We start from the raw sequence: 16,810 nt of genomic DNA, 5'->3' as shown, positions 1-16,810 counted from the left end.
CACCGCGCCCCCGGATTGGGCGGGCGGCCGTGGACCCGCCCCTTCACCGCCCCGCCTGCCCGCGCCCGTCTCAGGCGGAGTTCCCGGCATTCCATAGCGGGCTGTTGGCCATTCTGTGGCTCGGCTGTGTGTCTGCCTCTCGCGCCACGGCCCGGCGGGAAGATGGCGGCGATGGAGGGGCCCCTGGCTGTGTTCGGCGAGCGGACCAGCGGCGACACCATCCGCACGCAGAACGGTAACGGCCGCGTGCTGCCGGCGGAGCCCGCTAAACGGGGAGGGAGCGCGGAGGGGGTAACATGGCGTAGCCATGTGCTTCCCCGCCCCGGGCCAGCCGCCGCCTCGGCTCGATCATGTGGGCAGGCGGCTGCCGGCCACGGTGGCTGGGGACCGCCCCCAACTCGTAGGGCCTGCAGGGTGCCGGGTGGGGAGGTGGCTGCTGGGGAAAGCGGCCCCGTCCGAATTACGTTTCTCACAAACGGCACGTGGGGAAGGCTGCGCATCCCGGGAGTATCTGCATTTCTGAGAAGGTGAACGAGAAAAGAAGAAGCTGAGGAGTCGCCTTCTGGTGATTGTGAGGGTTGTACACTTCTGATGTACGCTTAAGATTCAGATTGCCTTAATTTGGCTGAGGTGTTCGGTAATGGCAGTTTCTTTCAAAAAGCTGCTCTAAGGGGCAGTAGTTACACCGTTGGAAACTCAGAGTGACGGCCTGCGTTGCAGTTCTTCCCATTATACTACCACTTTTTCAATCTCCAGAGGAAGTGGCTATGCTTGTGGGATAGAGGAAAAACTTGCCACGGTCTGAAGGAAAAGGTTGATTGTATCTTTTTCCTACATGAAGTTGGCAGAACATCACATGGACAAGCTGCTACGTTAGATGCTCCATTATCATTTAAGTGCCTGGAGGCCCTTCACTTTGGATTTTCATGACTTTAAATATTTTGTGTTAGTCATAGACCTAATTGAGGCAAAAAGATATGGTATCAATTGTTACACATCCTGTGTTACGTGGTTGTACCATGGGTCTGTATCCACCTTGGTACATGCTGCTTGTATTTTGTACTGCTTAATACCTACAAACCAGACTGAAATGTCATCCTGAGTTAGTTTATCTAAAGTTTCTGAAGCACAGGTTTCTCGTGCTTTTTGGTTTTTAAAATCTTTCTTTGTTTTTGTTTATGTAGTTACTGCTGCATCCGCTATTGCCAACATCGTGAAAAGTTCCCTGGGGCCAGTTGGGCTGGATAAGATGTTGGTGGATGATATTGGGGTAAGTAAGCTTTATCTAAGTGGAAAATGCTAGGAAGTTTTTTATCGTTGTAGAAGTGCTTCCACCTAGTGTGCTTCCTAGGTCTCATGTTCATGTACCTGATTTTGTGTTGTGTGGAGAGAGAGTGGGAGGAGGAGCATTTCAGTGAAACAGTATGTTCAGGTGGTTCATGCTGTATCATTTGCATCAATAGTTTCTGTATTACAGTTGATCTTTTTCTCTGTGTAAAAGTCATTACTTGAAAAAATTACTTAAATGAGTATACAGTGCTAAAATCAGACTGATGTTGACTTGTGTACTCTGATCTCTTCCCTGTAAGATACAATGTGAAAGTGATTTCAAATAACTCTTAACAATTTTAAGATCTGTATTTTGTATTTAAAATTATTTGAAGTTTTCCTGGTATAAAACCATAATAAAATATTGTATTGGGAGTGATTCACTGCTGTGTTGTTAGTGTGATATGTGCAAAACATTTTGTACCTAACAGGTGTTTCTGATGAAAATGAGGTACCAGCTGTCCCGGATAACTATGGGTCACTTAGTTAGAAAGAAGCAATAAGCATTTGGTATAAATAGCCGTTTCATGAAAATTTGCAAAGAAAAATTAATGTTCTGCTTCATGAACATTGCGGAACGTGACAGGAAAAACAATAGACATGTATTTTGTACTGATATTCAATTTCTAAAAACTAGGATGTGACCATTACTAATGATGGTGCAACCATTCTGAAACTGCTGGAAGTTGAACATCCTGCTGCAAAAGTTCTTTGTGAGCTGGCGGACCTACAAGACAAAGAAGTTGGTGATGGAACAACCTCAGTGGTATGCAAAAAGTTTTATAGGCAGATGCAACAAATGTCAATGTTTCATGGTCTCAGTTTTTTTTTTAAAGTGGGCTGCAGAAGAACGAAATCAGATTTGTGTGTTTATGTTTCATAGATGCTTGTTTCTATATGCAGTTGGTATGCTGGAATGGAATTCACTCACTGCTGTTTGTTCGCTATTTTTTCCTTTGTTGAAGTCAAGGATAGTTTCTGAATTGACATTCTTTCTAACCACTGGGGAAGTAAAATGCTAAGGCTAATTGGTAAGAATGGTCGGTGTTGTAAAAAGTTTCAGGGGATTGAAAACTTCCTTGCTGTTTAAAATTGGATGGCTTTTTCTCCAAGGTCAGAAAATATGGTTTAAAGTGTTGTTTCTGCTGGGCAGATAATGAACCATTGGGGATTCTATTTCTCTGCTGAATGGTAGGAAGAAGTTGTGGTTATATGAAATGGGTATATTTAGTGTTTGTATTTCAAACAGGTAATCATTGCTGCAGAACTTCTAAAAAATGCTGATGAGCTTGTCAAACAGAAAATCCATCCTACCTCCATTATTGGTGGATACCGACTTGCTTGCAAGTAAGAAACTGATACAGTTGAAGTGTATTGCATTTTCCAGGTACAATAAGTGCATGCTTTTTGTTTATTTCTGGTTTTATAGCTGCATTAATGAAGATTTCCTTGTGCAAAATGGATACGCTGGTTTCATTGTAATTTTAATTCTGTATTTGTATATTGTCACATAAAAAATGTCGTTTTACTGTCTGAGAAGAATAATTGATTTAATTTCTGTGTAACATTTAGCAAGGCTGAAGGCACAAGGTTTTTGTCTTTTGTAAGGGTGGCATTCTTCATTGGTATTTTGTCTTTATTCTACAGGGAAGCAGTTCGCTACATCAATGAAAACCTTATTATTAACACAGACGAGTTAGGCAGGGAATGCCTGATTAATGCTGCTAAAACATCCATGTCCTCGAAAATTATAGGAATGTATCCTTTAACTTGTTCCAGTTATTTACATGTTCGGAGAGCTTGATCAGTTAAGCTGGTTTCCTTTACAGCAGTAGTGAAATGAAGTATTCTCCCATTCGTGACAAAGGTACAGAAAACATTTCAGTGGTATCGTTATCTGCCATGGGAAAGCATGTTCAGACCTTTCCCAAGTATTTGAACCTGGATAAGGACACCATAATAGATAGAACTGTATTAATTTTTTTTCTTACGGTGTGTGTCTATGCGAAAGAACTGCATGAATGGAAAAAATGGAAGTTGGGTATCTAGGGGAGTGAAATAGCAGAAAAGAAAGCTGTGTTTTACTTGATAGTCACAGAAAAGCCTGTATTCTTGATCTTTGTGCTAATAGGAGGATGCATGCTGTGATCATAGGATAGATATTTTGTTCTGTTAAAGAACAAAAAGGAGGGTCAAAACAAGCTTTGCATTAGCCTGTCCTAATTTGCTTCTTACTATACCAGCTTTTTCTATTTCTCTAAAAAAAATATATATTAAAAAATATTTTATACAAGAAACTTTCCCTTTTTTTTTTTTTTTTTTTTTTCTCCATTCCTTAAGGATAACAGTAGTTTTCATTTCAGTTTTAACCTTAACAGCATTTTAGTGACGGTGATTTCTTTGCAAATATGGTGGTGGATGCTGCAATGGCAGTTAAATATACAGACCAGAAGGGGCAGGCCCGGTATCCAATCAACTCTGTTAATGTTTTGAAGGCACATGGCCGCAGCCAAAAAGAGAGCATTCTTGTGAATGGTTACGCTCTGAACTGCGTGGTGGGCTCACAGGGTAAGAAAACACTGTGTTTTATAGAGCTTTTGTGTGAATTTGCTACTCTCATTCTTTCTGCATGGATCTTCCTACTGATTGCACTAGTTGCGGAACTTCTGGTTTTTCAGTTCTAGAATGATTAAATAAGAAAAAAAGCAAAAAAACTTAGCACTTCATCCTTGTTTCTAGACTAGGGTTTGAGAGGCCTACTAGAGTACTCAAATATTTGTAACTGCTTATTTTGCTGGGTATTGACATGGTAACACTGCAGTCTTTGAGAATACAAGTACCTCCCTTTCTGAGAGCCAGTGTCAGCTTTTACAGAGATGTTAAGTTTAATAGAGTTGTCTTGTGATTAAGTAACTTAAAAGTATGTGAGAGTGATGGGTTGGTTCTTCTGGATGTTCACATATTCAGAATAGGGATCTGTTGAAAGGAAACAGAAGTTATACTAGGGACTTAAAAATGTATTTCTGTCACTGAAGTTTCTGTTAGTATTTTTCTGTTAGTGTCTTGGGCAGGACTGGAGGTTGAAAAAACAAATTGAATAGATACCTGAAATGTAAAAGCAGCATTATTTTCTAATGTAAACTTGAGGATTTGTTAAGTCAGTTTGACAGCAGCCTTTTTTCTTCCCTTCTCTATCCTCAGGTATGACAAAGAGAATAGTTAATGCAAAGATTGCGTGCCTTGACTTCAGCCTGCAGAAAGCCAAAATGAAGCTTGGTGTTCAGGTTGTTATCACAGACCCAGAGAAGCTGGACCAGATAAGGCAAAGGTGTGTGGAAGGTTGACTAACAGCCAGTGGGGTTGCAGTGGATGATTTGATCTCTTCAATTCTGGTGGGCTTGATGTAATTTTGGCTGAATACAAGAGACAGAAGTGTTTAGAAAGCTGATGTCTCCCAACAAACAACAAATATTAATTGGGAAAAAAAAAAAAGTTTTTATTTCCAAAGGTGGAACTTAGTAGTAAGTCCACTTCAAAGAAATCCACGTACACTTGTGCAGTGGTTCCTTCTTGCAGAGCTCTGCATGATTTCAAGACATTGGTTAACGGAACTTAATTGCAAACTTCTAAATTTGTCTGTAATTTTTTTATTGTCCTTGCAGAGAATCAGATATTACAAAAGAAAGGATCCAGAAGATTTTGGCCACAGGTGCCAATGTTATTCTAACCACTGGAGGTATTGATGACATGTGTCTGAAATACTTCGTTGATGCTGGTGCCATGGCAGTACGAAGAGTTGTAAAGAAGGATCTTAAGCGGATTGCTAAGGCATCGGGAGGTACGTGTGTATGAAGGTGCTTTTTCAAGTAGAAACTGGTGTAACTAATCTTTGGAGTGTGGCTTCTTAGCATGTAGGCCATGCAAGGAGAGAGCATGAAGAAAGCTGAACCACTCTTGTTATATTTCAATTTCACTGTTCTTTTTAAGCGAGCATTCTGTCCGAATAGATGGTTTGAAGGGATTGCCCAAGAAAGGTTTACAGTGTGAAAAAATAAATGCTGCTTTATGCTGGGGAAAAGTATTCTGTATAGATAGTTCAAGACAAATGAAGAATTGCTGCAGCGTTTAATGAATACTTAAACAACAACTACAAAAAAATTCTGGCCCTGTCAGTTCATAAATGTTTAAGAAAGTATTTTCATTATGGTAAAGCGGGGGAACTTCTGGTTCTAAGAAAAATAAGTGCTGTAAAAATGGAGCAAAACCAACTGATGACAAACTGCAGAAAATCTCATTGCTGTGTGAAAATTAACTTTGCTCCTTTAGTGCTGTTAATTTAATTTTGCTCATTCTGCTTGTATTTATGTTTCTGATGTTCTTTCCATGTGCTGCTTCGGGAAGTTGGCAAAGGATGTATTGGAACTGAATGCTAATTTCACATCTTGTTTGTTTTTTAAAGCAACCATATGTTCAACCCTTGCAAACCTTGAAGGTGAGGAGAGCTTTGAGGCATTAATGCTGGGACAGGCAGAAGAGGTGATTCAAGAGAGAATCTGTGATGATGAACTGATCTTAATCAAGAAGTAAGGACCCGCTTTAGAGTGTTCTTTTTTGTGCATGGTTTTCTGTTGGATTTGAGATAAAATCCCATTTATTTGCTTCCATGCTGTCTCAGTGGCATGAGTAGTTATACGCATGGGAAAGAGTATACAAGTCCGCTGCAAATGAGAGGTGAAAGTAACAGTATTTCATCTTGTCTGTTGGGGCGGGACAACTCGTATATCAAACGTGGTGTATCAATCAGATTGCTAGATAGGCTGTACTTAAAAATGTGGTTTGTCATAGTTCCTTTAACAAGAACATACTTGACTATTCACTTCTGATCTCAATATCAAACTTTTGTCTCTTTTTGTAGCTGTTTCTGAGGGAATTGAATATTCTGTGACTGTGGCACTTAAGCAATTGTGTGACTGCATTTATTGTACTGCTGGCAGTCATGATCTCACTTAATGGCTATGTAGAGGAGAGCTCTGCTTATTCCTGTATTCTCCCTCCAATTCCACAACTGTCCTGACACCAAAAGCACTACATTGGTTGAAGTGTCTGTTTTTTGTGTATCTTTCTCTGAAAGACTGCATCTCAATATAGGTTTCTTACCTACTGGAACTTAAACTAAATACCAACTTGCTATGTCACGATATACATACCCTGCAGGGAAGCATAACAGTAGTAAGATAGAACTTCTAAATCTGAAAAAAATGTGGCTCCACTGAGCTTGTTTCTTTAAGAAAAATGTTTAGCAAGAGGAGTTGTAATTTGCATTTCTTTTTCAATTAAGCTGTCTTCTGCTTCCTTTATTCCACAGCACAAAGGCTCGTACTTCAGCATCCATCATTTTACGAGGAGCTAATGACTTCATGTGTGATGAAATGGAACGATCTATACATGATGCTCTCTGTGTTGTTAAAAGAGTATTGGAATCCAAGTCTGTTGTTCCAGGTGGTGGTGCTGTAGAGGCAGCACTTTCAATATATCTTGAAAATTATGCAACAAGTATGGTGAGTCTTACACAGATAAGTAACAGTGCATGTGTGCTTTGTTAGGACAGTATGAGTTTTCTTTGTTCTACCAGAAGTCAGCTCTGTGGTTCTTGAAAGCATAGTCACTTTACACCATCATAAGATGCTTCTTCCAAACTGGAAACATGACTTACTTTTCCTGATAATTAGAGTAAATGTGAAAGATGTTCTGTGTGGTTTGACCTGTTGTCTTAATTCTGGCTGTGCTTTTTTCCAGTTCCACCAACAACAGTAAGTTTTAAAACTGTTCTCTTTTTAGGGATCCCGTGAACAACTTGCAATAGCAGAATTTGCAAGATCTCTCTTAATAATTCCAAATACATTGGCAGTAAATGCTGCTCAAGATGCTACAGATCTTGTTGCGAAGTTAAGAGCATTCCATAATGAGGCTCAAGTTAACCCTGATCGCAAAAATCTGAAATGGCAAGTATCCCCAGGGGCTGGGCGAGGCGGATGGGAAATTGCTCTGGCAGTTTAGGGAGCCAAAATTTGCCTGCAAAAAGGTGCAGGTTATTACACAGAACTGAAGGTCAGAGGGAGAATTTCAGTATGTGTCACCAGGACCTTGTATTAATGAAATGATGTACTCCCAGTTATTTCTACTTTTCCTGCCTCTCCATCTGATGATAGTTGTTCTTTTCAGGATCGGTCTTGACTTGGTCAACGGAAAGCCTCGTGATAATAAGCAAGCTGGTGTCTTTGAACCAACCATGGTCAAAACGAAGAGCCTGAAGTTTGCCACAGAAGCTGCAATTACTATTCTTCGAATTGATGATCTTATCAAACTGCACCCTGAACCTAAAGAGGACAGAGGGTGCTATGAAGATGCAGTTCACTCTGGAGCACTTGAAGAATAATTAGGCTTTATTTATGTTTATCTAACATACACTTCCCACTCTTGTAACCGAAATGTTAATAAAACAAGTGGTTGAATGCTGCTATTTCTTTGTGGAAAAATTTATTTTCAGAAGCAAAAATTATTGTGTAACTATTAATCTTAATTGACAAGGCAATGACAAAGGAGCACAAAGAGCATTGTAGTAAGCCTCTGTAACGGTAGGGGAAACAAAAACATGCATGATTTGAAGGTTGCTATTAAACTCTAAGGCAGTTATTCATCTCTCAATGCACATAGCTATTCCCATTCCTCCTCCTATGCAGAGAGCAGCAAGACCACGTTTTCCACCTGTTCGTTCCAGTGCGTGCAGCAGAGTCACAAGGATGCGGCAACCAGAGGCACCCAGAGGGTGGCCAAGAGCAATAGCTCCACCTTGGGTGTTGATCTGAGGGGGAGGAAAGAACACAAGGTCAGGTTCAGAAGTCATGTGGCTTGCTGGAGTTCTGACATCAATGACATCACTGGGTATAGTCTCCAAAAGTGACTAAGCTAATGTGCTACATACACTACAGGGAAAACTAGATCCCGTGTGTAGAAGCTGTTACAAATTAGCATTTCTTCCCCAAGGAGCCCATCTAATCATTTTTATTTGCTACAGCTGTTAATGATGGTGTAGCTAGGGATGAATTTGAGGAGAGAGCAATAACTGAAATTCTCACCACTCCGGGAAGAAAACTGACATATATTTCAGGCTTAGCTACTTAGCTACACAACGTAGAGTTGTGTACACATCTACCAGAAGAAAGCTGTAGCCTGGTCTAGTAGGAAACAATTTGCTAGCAAAGCAGGCCTACAGCTGAGTAGCTGAAGGAAATGCCTAATGTGGTATTGCCTATACCATATAGGGCTGCTTCACTTCAACTCTGAATACAATCCAAATAGAATCAAGGAAACGAGACTTGATACATTCATTACCTTTTCTGGATTTACTTTCAATTCTCTTGCTATCGCAATTGATAGTGATGCAAAGGCTTCATTAATTTCAAACAAGTCAACTTGGTCCAGAGTCCAGCTGGCTTTCTCAATCTGAGAGAACAAAACAGAAACTTAATAGAAGCTTTTTTATGTTTTCCTCAGCACCTGAGGAAGCCGTTAATGAGACTCGTACCAGTGATATGAATTCACGGCTATTAAAAAGCTGAAGGAAAAAAAAGTTTTTTTCATAGCTGTGGTTCTCTTGAGGACAACTGACATCATATCATGGTGCCAACAAAAAAAAGTCTCAACATGCTCACTGCTGGTATAACATCCAGGTTAATGTTTCACAGCTATTGGTGCAGTTAACAATTGCAGGGAGTCAAACTGCACATGGTGCCCATAGCAGAATAACTTACATAACATTTTCAAATGTAGGTTTTAGCTGATTAAAAGTAAGTTTTTACTAACAAGCCTGATTTCATTAGAGATTTTGAATGCTTAATACAGTTTTTGAGTACAGGTGTTTCATTCCCAAAATGACCACTAGTGATGGGTGTCAGCAGTAACTGCTCCACTCTCCTGCCTTTATTGAGAAGCTGCTACTCAAAGCTTCCACAGTGCCACTGTAGAAGACAGTTTGATTAATGGTTTCACACAAGAAACTTGTGGTGTAATTATCTGCCTAGGTATAGGCACAGGCATGTTCTCTGTATTTAAATATTTACTTCCACTGGCTGTTTCTAACAGCAATGCTTTATCAGCAGAATCATTTGCAGCAATGATGTTTTGCAACCAGACTGACACATCTCTCCTGAGTCAAGGATGAGTGCCCCTTTGTACTAGATATACAGTGGGTAAGAGCCAACCTCCTGAGAAAGTGGTATCTGTAAGAATTACTACATTGCAGCACTAAAAAGCATGGCTTAGTCACTCTACAGAGAAACTGGTACTAAGAAGTTCTGAAGCAAACACATGGGGAGGGCGTGAAGTATTTGGTAACAAAGTTCATATTAAGAAGTGCCCTTTTTCAGAGTACCTATAGGATTTTAGGTAGAGCTAAATACTTGTCTGTGGTTGTCTATCCTACAGTTTAAACTGTGTATCATGTGTACAATAGAAACAGCATTTATGGCACTGATTTAGAAGGATGGGTCAGATTAAAAAATGCTTCAGCTTTATGACCATAACTTTCCCATTAAAAGCCACAGAGGCTATGTGACCAGACTAGGCTTCTGCGTTACCAGGACATTTCAAAGACTAACAAAATAAGGTCTGCACAGCATAAATAAAACTAGGAAAGAATACTAAAGCAGAGATATCCTTATCAGCTGTAGGAGAGCTCTCCTCATGCTTGACTTCAATAGCAGTTGGAGCAAATAATCAGCTGGGGTTGCCATGGGCTACATCTGTATTAGCAAGCAGCACGGTGCCGCAGGAGGTTCTCATAATAGGAGCACTCAGAGGACTGGGCACAGGGTGCCTCAGTGGCGGCAATACTGGCTCAAGCACATCAGATGTGGTTCTGGAAAGCACCTTCTTGATTAGTTTCATCTGAAAGGAAATTGAGCTTTCACAGAGTAACACTTCGGCAGGGCAAACCAAAGCACAGAGGGCATAATCATATTCGTGAAAGCAGATGCACTCACTGCTCATCCTTCAGCACGCAGTACTGCAAACACAACTAGGCAATGGTATGAACATTAACCTGGCCAGACAAAGAATCAGAACTATGCTGTGGCAGAACCAATTCACTTCTGAATTAGGTCAGTGTACGCTTCCATTAAATTTGATCTTAACGCTCCCAGGTGATCAAGGAGGCCTATAAACTTGACTACATTATGTTCCAAATGCTATACTTACATCTATGAATTATTTTTCAGTGAGTAGGCATCTCTAGAAAATGAAAAGAGATTACAAGATATGGATAGACAGATAAGCAATTACTTACAGCTTTCCTTATTGCTGAAATGGGCCCTACTCCCATTATAGATGGATCTATACCTGTCTGAGCCCAAGATACGATCCGGGCCATAGGCATAAGACCTCTCCTAGCAGCTTCAGATTTCTTCATTAGAATCACAGCTGCAGCTCCATCATTTAAACCTGTGGAATGACAAACAGCTGCTGTATGTTTGCTGGCTAACTGCAATCAAGCATTGCTATCATTGTCCAAATACTTATGTTACTTCACAGAAAACAAGCAAACAAAAGATATCTCAGGAAAGAAGTCCTTCTCCACAGTTACATTTGAGTTCTACGTATATTGTCAAACACTGCCACTTCCTTTAAAGCATATCTAATAGTGACCACACTGTAGCCACACCTCTTCCATGCCCTTCCTTGGGCTACACACAGCTATTACAGTTTTCCATTTCAGTTTTAGCCTGACTGACCTGAAGCATTAGCTGCTGTTACCGTCCCGGTTCCATCTGTCAGAAAACAGGGTTTTAACTTTGCCATTGCTTCCAAGTTGCTCCCATGTCGAGGGTATTCATCTGTTTTAACTTCTATAGGACCTGCAAAGCAGAGTGTTAGGCTCATAGGAGACCCTGGTCACACATACACATACCTTAAACACAGAGCTGACAGAACCAACAGGGTGATTGGGAATTTATGCCATATTCCTCTTTACCAACAAATCAGTGCACTATAAAGCTCCCTCCAGCTGCTTCTGGCAGGACAGGCAGCTGGGTTTCATGAAATGAATGCTAACAAGCAAAATACTGTCTAGCTGTATAAAAGCATACATTGTTCTGGCTCTTCCTAATAGAGCCACTTCTCTTCCAAGGCGGCAGCAATTGTAGGAATATCATTGGAAAGGACAGTCAAGTACCATGAAATAATATCTAAACTGGTTTCAAGAAAGTCCTGAAGGCCTAATGTCAGAACTTTTCTCACAGGAGCTACTCAGTTGATTCATCATTTCACCCTGAAAACTTCAGGTTTTGCATCCTCATCACAAAAGGGCTGGGGGAATCATCCTATTAGACCTTTGGCTCGTGTGCCATAAGAGGTCTGCTTAAATCCTAAGCAAACCTAAAGAGAAACACACCTCATATCCATAACTGCACCTAGTTAATTAACTAGTAATTCTAACTACTGTTTACTGTGTATTTTACTAGATTGTCAAGACTTGCCATATCAACATGTCTGATTTAAGTTTTGTATAATAATATGAAAATACTGATTTTAATACAGCATCTAAAGTCGAGAACCTGTGTTAAGCATGACGTGGCCCTGGATTGTAATTCCTTCTCCAATAAAATAGATAGCAATATTTGCATAGAGCTACATTTGGGTATTCCACATTTGCATTGTTTTTCTCTTATTTCAAAAAAGAAGGGCTGGAAACTGGAAAAGAGAGCAACAGGTTACAGACTTGTGGAACCACTTGCATAACAGGCTGCATAACAGACTGGAAAACAATTGATTAGAAGAGACAGAGTAGAACATGTTTTTTTCTTTAAAATTAACTGTAGTTATCCGTTTAACACCTACCTTTTTTGGAAGGTACAAGAACAGGAACAATTTCTTTTACAAAATAGCCAGCTTTCTGTGCTGCCTCTGTCCTGTTTTGTGACTGTAAAGCAAGTTGGTCTTGTTCCCCTCTGCTAACTTGCCACTGATTGGCCACATTTTCAGCTGAAATTAGAATAAAATGCAAATTACTGACAGTACCTCCCATAGCTGTAAGCTTTACAGTTGAAAGCACACAGGTAGTCATTAATATTTGCTGTAGCGAGCAGCTAAACTCATTGAACCTTTTCACTCTGATTTCTTGTTTTGGTTGCTCATGATTCTCTGCTATGTTTCATTCTGTGGGTGTACATTTCTGTGCAGGATCTCCTCCCAGGTTGTAAATCTAACTAAATACCAACGCCAACAAGCTTTGCTAATTGCTTATCTGGATCAGATCAGATCTCTCAACAAGCAGTTAGCTAACTATGCCATCTAGGATGCAATAACCTAAGGTTGCAAAACTACATGCATCCACCGTACATTTCACCTAATTCCTCCCCACCGCAAATCTGTGCAGCTGAATACTTCAGTTAGGAAGTATTTGGACACTTATCCTGAAGTTAATTTAAATTGCTCAGAAGCAAAAGAGGTGCAGTGAAATGTGGTACCCACAGGCGTAAGCCAGGGCGTCTGAATATATACTCTTCCAGGCCAACATTTTATTAGCTCCAATATAAAAAAAAGGCTTTTTACTTGCAAAGCAAAAAATGTCTTCAACACTTCTCAGTATTAAGGTTTTTCCCCTTTTCATGACTACAACTTAAGGAAAGCTTGGAATTTCTTAACTAACGTAGATTTTTGAAATTTACTAAGAGTGAATTCTCCTCCCACCTTCCCATTTGAAGATGATCAGGGGACTGGAGCACTTCCTCTATGAAGACAGGCTGAGGGAGCTGGGCTTGTTCAGCCTGGAGAAAAGAAGGCTGCAGGGTGACCTCAATGCAGCCTTTCAATACATAAAGGGAGCCTACAAACAGGAGGGGAGTCAACTCTTTGAAAGGGTTGATAACTGCAGGACAAGGGGAAATGGTTTTGAGGGAGGGGAGATTTAGGTTGGATGTCAGGGGGAAGTTCTTTACAGAGAGAGTGGTGAGGTACTGGAACAGGCTGCCCAGAGAGGTTGTGGATGCCCCATCCCTGGAGGTGTTCAAGGCCAGATTGGATGGGGCCCTGGGCAGCCTGGTCTAGTATTAAATGGGGAGGTTGGTGGCCCTGCATGTGTCAAGGGTTTTGGAGATTCACAATCCTTGAGGTCCCTTCTGTGATTCTACTATTTGATTTTCAGAACTGTCACCACTTACCAGTTATACCCATATGATACTGATAAAAAGCATCTGTAAGGCCATCCCGGATTATAGTATCCTGCAAGGAAGCCTCTCCCATTTTCACCCCAGCTCGCATGTGAATTGCATGAGGAGCCTGCAGGAAGGTATTTCAGAAGGAGTTAGTTCTATCAGTGGTATGCAATGAAGCCAAAATAGCAGGACAGGCAGAGACAGATTCCCACCTCGGGACTACGGGTAGCAATCCCAGCTCACCTTTCCTTCTCACAGTCTCCCTTATACACATACCCCTCCTGCCCCTAAAACCACCCACTTTAAGTCTTTTCCTCACACTGCAGGATAGAATGAAAAATAAGGGGAAAATTAGGGTTTTTGGCCAGTCAAAACATGGGGCTCCCCAGCTGAATGCTCTGTCTCTCCTTCCAAGGTCTGATAGCTGGCATGGTGCTTGACCTGTGCATTTCCCAGGCAGCAGATCACCAACCAGTAAGTGTTTTCTCAGCACAGACAGAATCACACAGTATTGTGGGGCAAGACAGCCCATGTGTTCCTCTAAATGCTTCCCATTGTACTCTGCTACCATGAAGCACCAACATCACCCTCAGCACGAGGCAGCCAGTGGACCTTTGCGCTTTCCAAGCACCAGTCCATGACACAGCCTCGGGCTGAGAACCTTAAAATGAAAGCATTTGCTTCCTTCCCAAGCTCAAATTACTTACCGACTGATTGGTCTGTAAGAGAATAACATTTCCAGTTATTCATTCTTTGAGCCTCTTGCAGCACAGAAACCCTCTCTCATTGCCAGCTATTGCAAGCAAATACATCACTACATCACTACAGTGCTAGATGGCAATTAAAATAGAATTTTAAATGCAGTGTGTGTTTGCATGGCATCTTTTCTGTAACTACAATATTATTAAATAAAAAAAAAGCTACCAAGTCTTTTTTTTTTTGAGTGTCTAACTTCACTTTCAAGTGCAGAAACTGCCTCCAAAGCATTAACCTTGGAACACCTGGTTTCAACATCACTTACTGCTGTCCTCAGTAAGCCAGAAAATGAGAGTGAAATCTCTTGCTTTACCTTGCTCATGCTTTCCATGCCTCCTGCGACCACAATACTGGAGTCTCCTGTCATTATGGACTGTGCCCCCAGACAGACAGCCTTCAGGCCAGACCCACAGATCATCTGACAGCTCCATGCCGGCACTGAGTATGGGATTCCTGCTCCAACACTCGCCTGCCGAGCTGGGTTCTGGCCAGCACCTGTAAGTACAGACAGGAGTTGTCCTCGCACACTCTTTAAATGAAACATGGGTCTTGCCACTTCTTACGATTGTACTCCAATTCCCCCCAAATGCTGAGCTTGCTCCTACTATTAGTTGGTAGATAAAGCTTCTGGCAGCAATCTGCAGTTCAGTTATCTCTCATTTAATTGGCCATTTACTACTGATATTTTATATTTGCAAACCTGCTTCTGACTGTGGGTGAGATGAAGCACCAATTATTCAACATCAAATCAGCACCAACCTGTTGTACATGTATAAGGCATTCACTTTAACTGCTGCTAGCAGAAGGGTTTCTTTCAGACGTCTTCTGCATGTTATGAATAGACAGCTTTTCCTATAAACTCGCTTGAAAACTGAAAGCACATTTATGCAAGGTCAGTCACAAAAGCTTCCATTCTTGCTTGCAACTTTGAGAACAGGAGCACTACATTCATCTACACATCCTCCAGGCCAAAGTGGCTCAGCCCTTTTGTATGCAAAGGACTGGATAAAGAGAGCACCCCTGCAGTGTGCTAATAACACACAGAAATCCAAATCAGCTTTAAACGTGATGTTCAACTACCTATTTCTTTTATTTTCTTCCTCTTGTTTGAAGCACAACCTGCTCGGTGATCCTACCGCTTAAACATCACCCCACGAAGAGGCGACCACACCTAAACGACCAATCTCCTGCCTGCTGCAGTTCCACGAAATCAAGAGACCCATCCACAAGCAAGCGGGGGATGCTGCAGGTGGGTCCCGGGCGGCCTTTGTCCCGCAGCGGCGGAGCCGTTGCCACCCACACCGTCACACCCACGAGAAGCGACGCCCGAGGTGAGAGCGGGAGCCCTACCTGCGGTTAGCACCTGGCCCAGCACCACCTCCGACACCTCCTCGGGGCCCAGCCCGGCCCGCCGCAGCGCCTCGCGGATGACGGCGGCGCCCAACTCGTGCGCGGGCAGCGCGGACAGCGCGCCGTTGAAGGAACCTGGCGAGGAGAGAGGGGAAAGCCGTCACCGCCCGCAGCCCCAGCCACGCCGCGCCCACTGGACACCCGCGCCCTTGGGCACCCGGCCCCGGAGGAGCACCCGTCGCCCGGCCCCTCACCGATGGCGGTCCGGACGGCCGCGACGAACACAACGGGGTCGGCGCTCATGGCGGCGGCAGAGCGGAGACTGCGAGCGCCGGCGAGAGCCTGCACGGAGCCGGGACCGGGGCCGCCCCTCGCGTGTTGCTGGCGCCGCCCCTCGCCTGCTGTCAGGCGGGCCGAGCCGCGAGCGGGAGGCGGTGGGGGCCGGGCTCCGCTGGAGGGAGCCGGGTTAGAATGGAGGGAGGAGCCGACATCGCCGCTCGGTGCAGGCAGCCGAGGTCTAAGAAAAAAAGGGTGGGTGGGCTGAAAACAACGGCCTGTTTCACAGCTGAGCTCTCCAGTCCTTATTCCTTCCCGTGCTGAGTCACGGCCGCTCCTTTGCAGAGCAGTTCCCAGAGCAAGGACACCGATGATAACTTCTGGTACAGGCACAAAAGGAGCTGACGAGGAACGTGTCCTTCTGGATTAGTTGCTTGTAAACAGGGAGGGTCCCGTGGGTGAAGAGGCTGTCGGCAGCCATCATGGCCAAAGGGACCACCATCAAGTAGCCGAGTTGGAAGTCTTCGGTGATAGGAGAAGTCACCAGCGTTTCATGTGGATGTGGGGAGAGCAAGCTTCAGGCTCAGGGAACTGTTTGGCAAGGTGCCCTGGGAAACTGCTTTTGAAGGCTTTGGGATCCATCAGCGCCAGTAAGCTTTCAAGCAACACCTCCTAAGAGCACAGGAACAGGCAGTTCCAAAATGTTAGAGATCATGCAGGTGGGGCAGAAGGTTGGCTTGGTTGAGCAGGGATCTTCCAAGCTTAGGTAGAAAAATAAAATACATGGCCACCTGATGCAAGATGGGGTGACACAGGAGGACAACAGCATGGGAAGACTACAGAGAGCTGCTCACCACTGTGGGGAGCAAATTTGTTTGGACAGGGCTTAG

At 42.9% G+C, this 16,810-nt stretch overlaps 2 protein-coding genes and 1 non-coding gene across 3 annotated transcripts; 2 read left to right on the top strand and 1 right to left on the bottom strand.

Annotated features, from left to right (window-relative positions):
- The first annotated feature begins 84 nt into the window (after window positions 1-84).
- TCP1 (t-complex 1) lies at window positions 85-7,849 on the top strand. Its single transcript, XM_042883165.1, has 12 exons — window positions 85-235; window positions 1,185-1,270; window positions 1,967-2,095; window positions 2,579-2,676; window positions 2,977-3,087; window positions 3,716-3,897; window positions 4,531-4,657; window positions 4,992-5,167; window positions 5,789-5,912; window positions 6,695-6,887; window positions 7,168-7,331; window positions 7,552-7,849. The coding sequence occupies exons 1-12, from the start codon at window positions 163-165 to the stop codon at window positions 7,763-7,765; spliced, it is 1,677 nt and encodes a 558-aa protein (XP_042739099.1). The 5' UTR covers window positions 85-162; the 3' UTR covers window positions 7,766-7,849.
- On the top strand, window positions 723-859 carry LOC122174938. Its single transcript, XR_006177281.1, has one exon. It is a non-coding gene; the product is annotated as a small nucleolar RNA SNORA29 (small nucleolar RNA).
- ACAT2 (acetyl-CoA acetyltransferase 2) lies at window positions 7,758-15,962 on the bottom strand. Its single transcript, XM_042883178.1, has 9 exons — window positions 15,899-15,962; window positions 15,645-15,779; window positions 14,608-14,789; window positions 13,545-13,662; window positions 12,223-12,366; window positions 11,118-11,240; window positions 10,673-10,827; window positions 8,722-8,832; window positions 7,758-8,191 (listed from the first exon to the last, which is right to left on the bottom strand). Exons 1-9 carry the CDS (start codon window positions 15,945-15,947, stop codon window positions 8,024-8,026), a joined length of 1,185 nt encoding a protein of 394 aa, XP_042739112.1. The 5' UTR covers window positions 15,948-15,962; the 3' UTR covers window positions 7,758-8,023.
- Between the last annotated feature and the right edge of the window lie 848 nt (window positions 15,963-16,810).

The sequence above is a fragment of the Lagopus leucura genome, unplaced genomic scaffold, assembly GCF_019238085.1.
Source record: "Lagopus leucura isolate 7727_CA_CO unplaced genomic scaffold, USGS_WTPT01 Super-Scaffold_73, whole genome shotgun sequence".
NCBI classification, from domain to species: Eukaryota; Metazoa; Chordata; class Aves; order Galliformes; family Phasianidae; genus Lagopus; species Lagopus leucura.
The sequence above is the reverse complement of the archived record's forward strand: the minus strand, read 5'-3'. Positions and strand labels throughout refer to the sequence as shown.

What these genes read in the sequence shown, in the direction of transcription:
- TCP1 (XM_042883165.1), top strand. Translation starts at nt 163, where the DNA reads ATGGCGGCGATGGAGGGGCCCCTGGCTGTGTTCGGCGAGCGGACCAGC. An exon ending in TGTTGGTGGATGATATTGGG is followed by an intron (nt 1,271 to 1,966) that starts GTAAGTAAGCTT and finishes TCTAAAAACTAG; the next exon opens with GATGTGACCATTACTAATGA. An exon ending in GATTGCTAAGGCATCGGGAG is followed by an intron (nt 5,168 to 5,788) that starts GTACGTGTGTAT and finishes TGTTTTTTAAAG; the next exon opens with CAACCATATGTTCAACCCTT.
- ACAT2 (XM_042883178.1), bottom strand. Translation starts at nt 15,947, where the DNA reads ATGAGCGCCGACCCCGTTGTGTTCGTCGCGGCCGTCCGGACCGCCATC. An exon ending in TCTTGTACCTTCCAAAAAAG is followed by an intron (nt 11,241 to 12,222) that starts GTAGGTGTTAAA and finishes TCTGCTTTGCAG; the next exon opens with GTCCTATAGAAGTTAAAACA. An exon ending in TGAAAGTAAATCCAGAAAAG is followed by an intron (nt 8,192 to 8,721) that starts GTAATGAATGTA and finishes CCTCCCCCTCAG; the next exon opens with ATCAACACCCAAGGTGGAGC.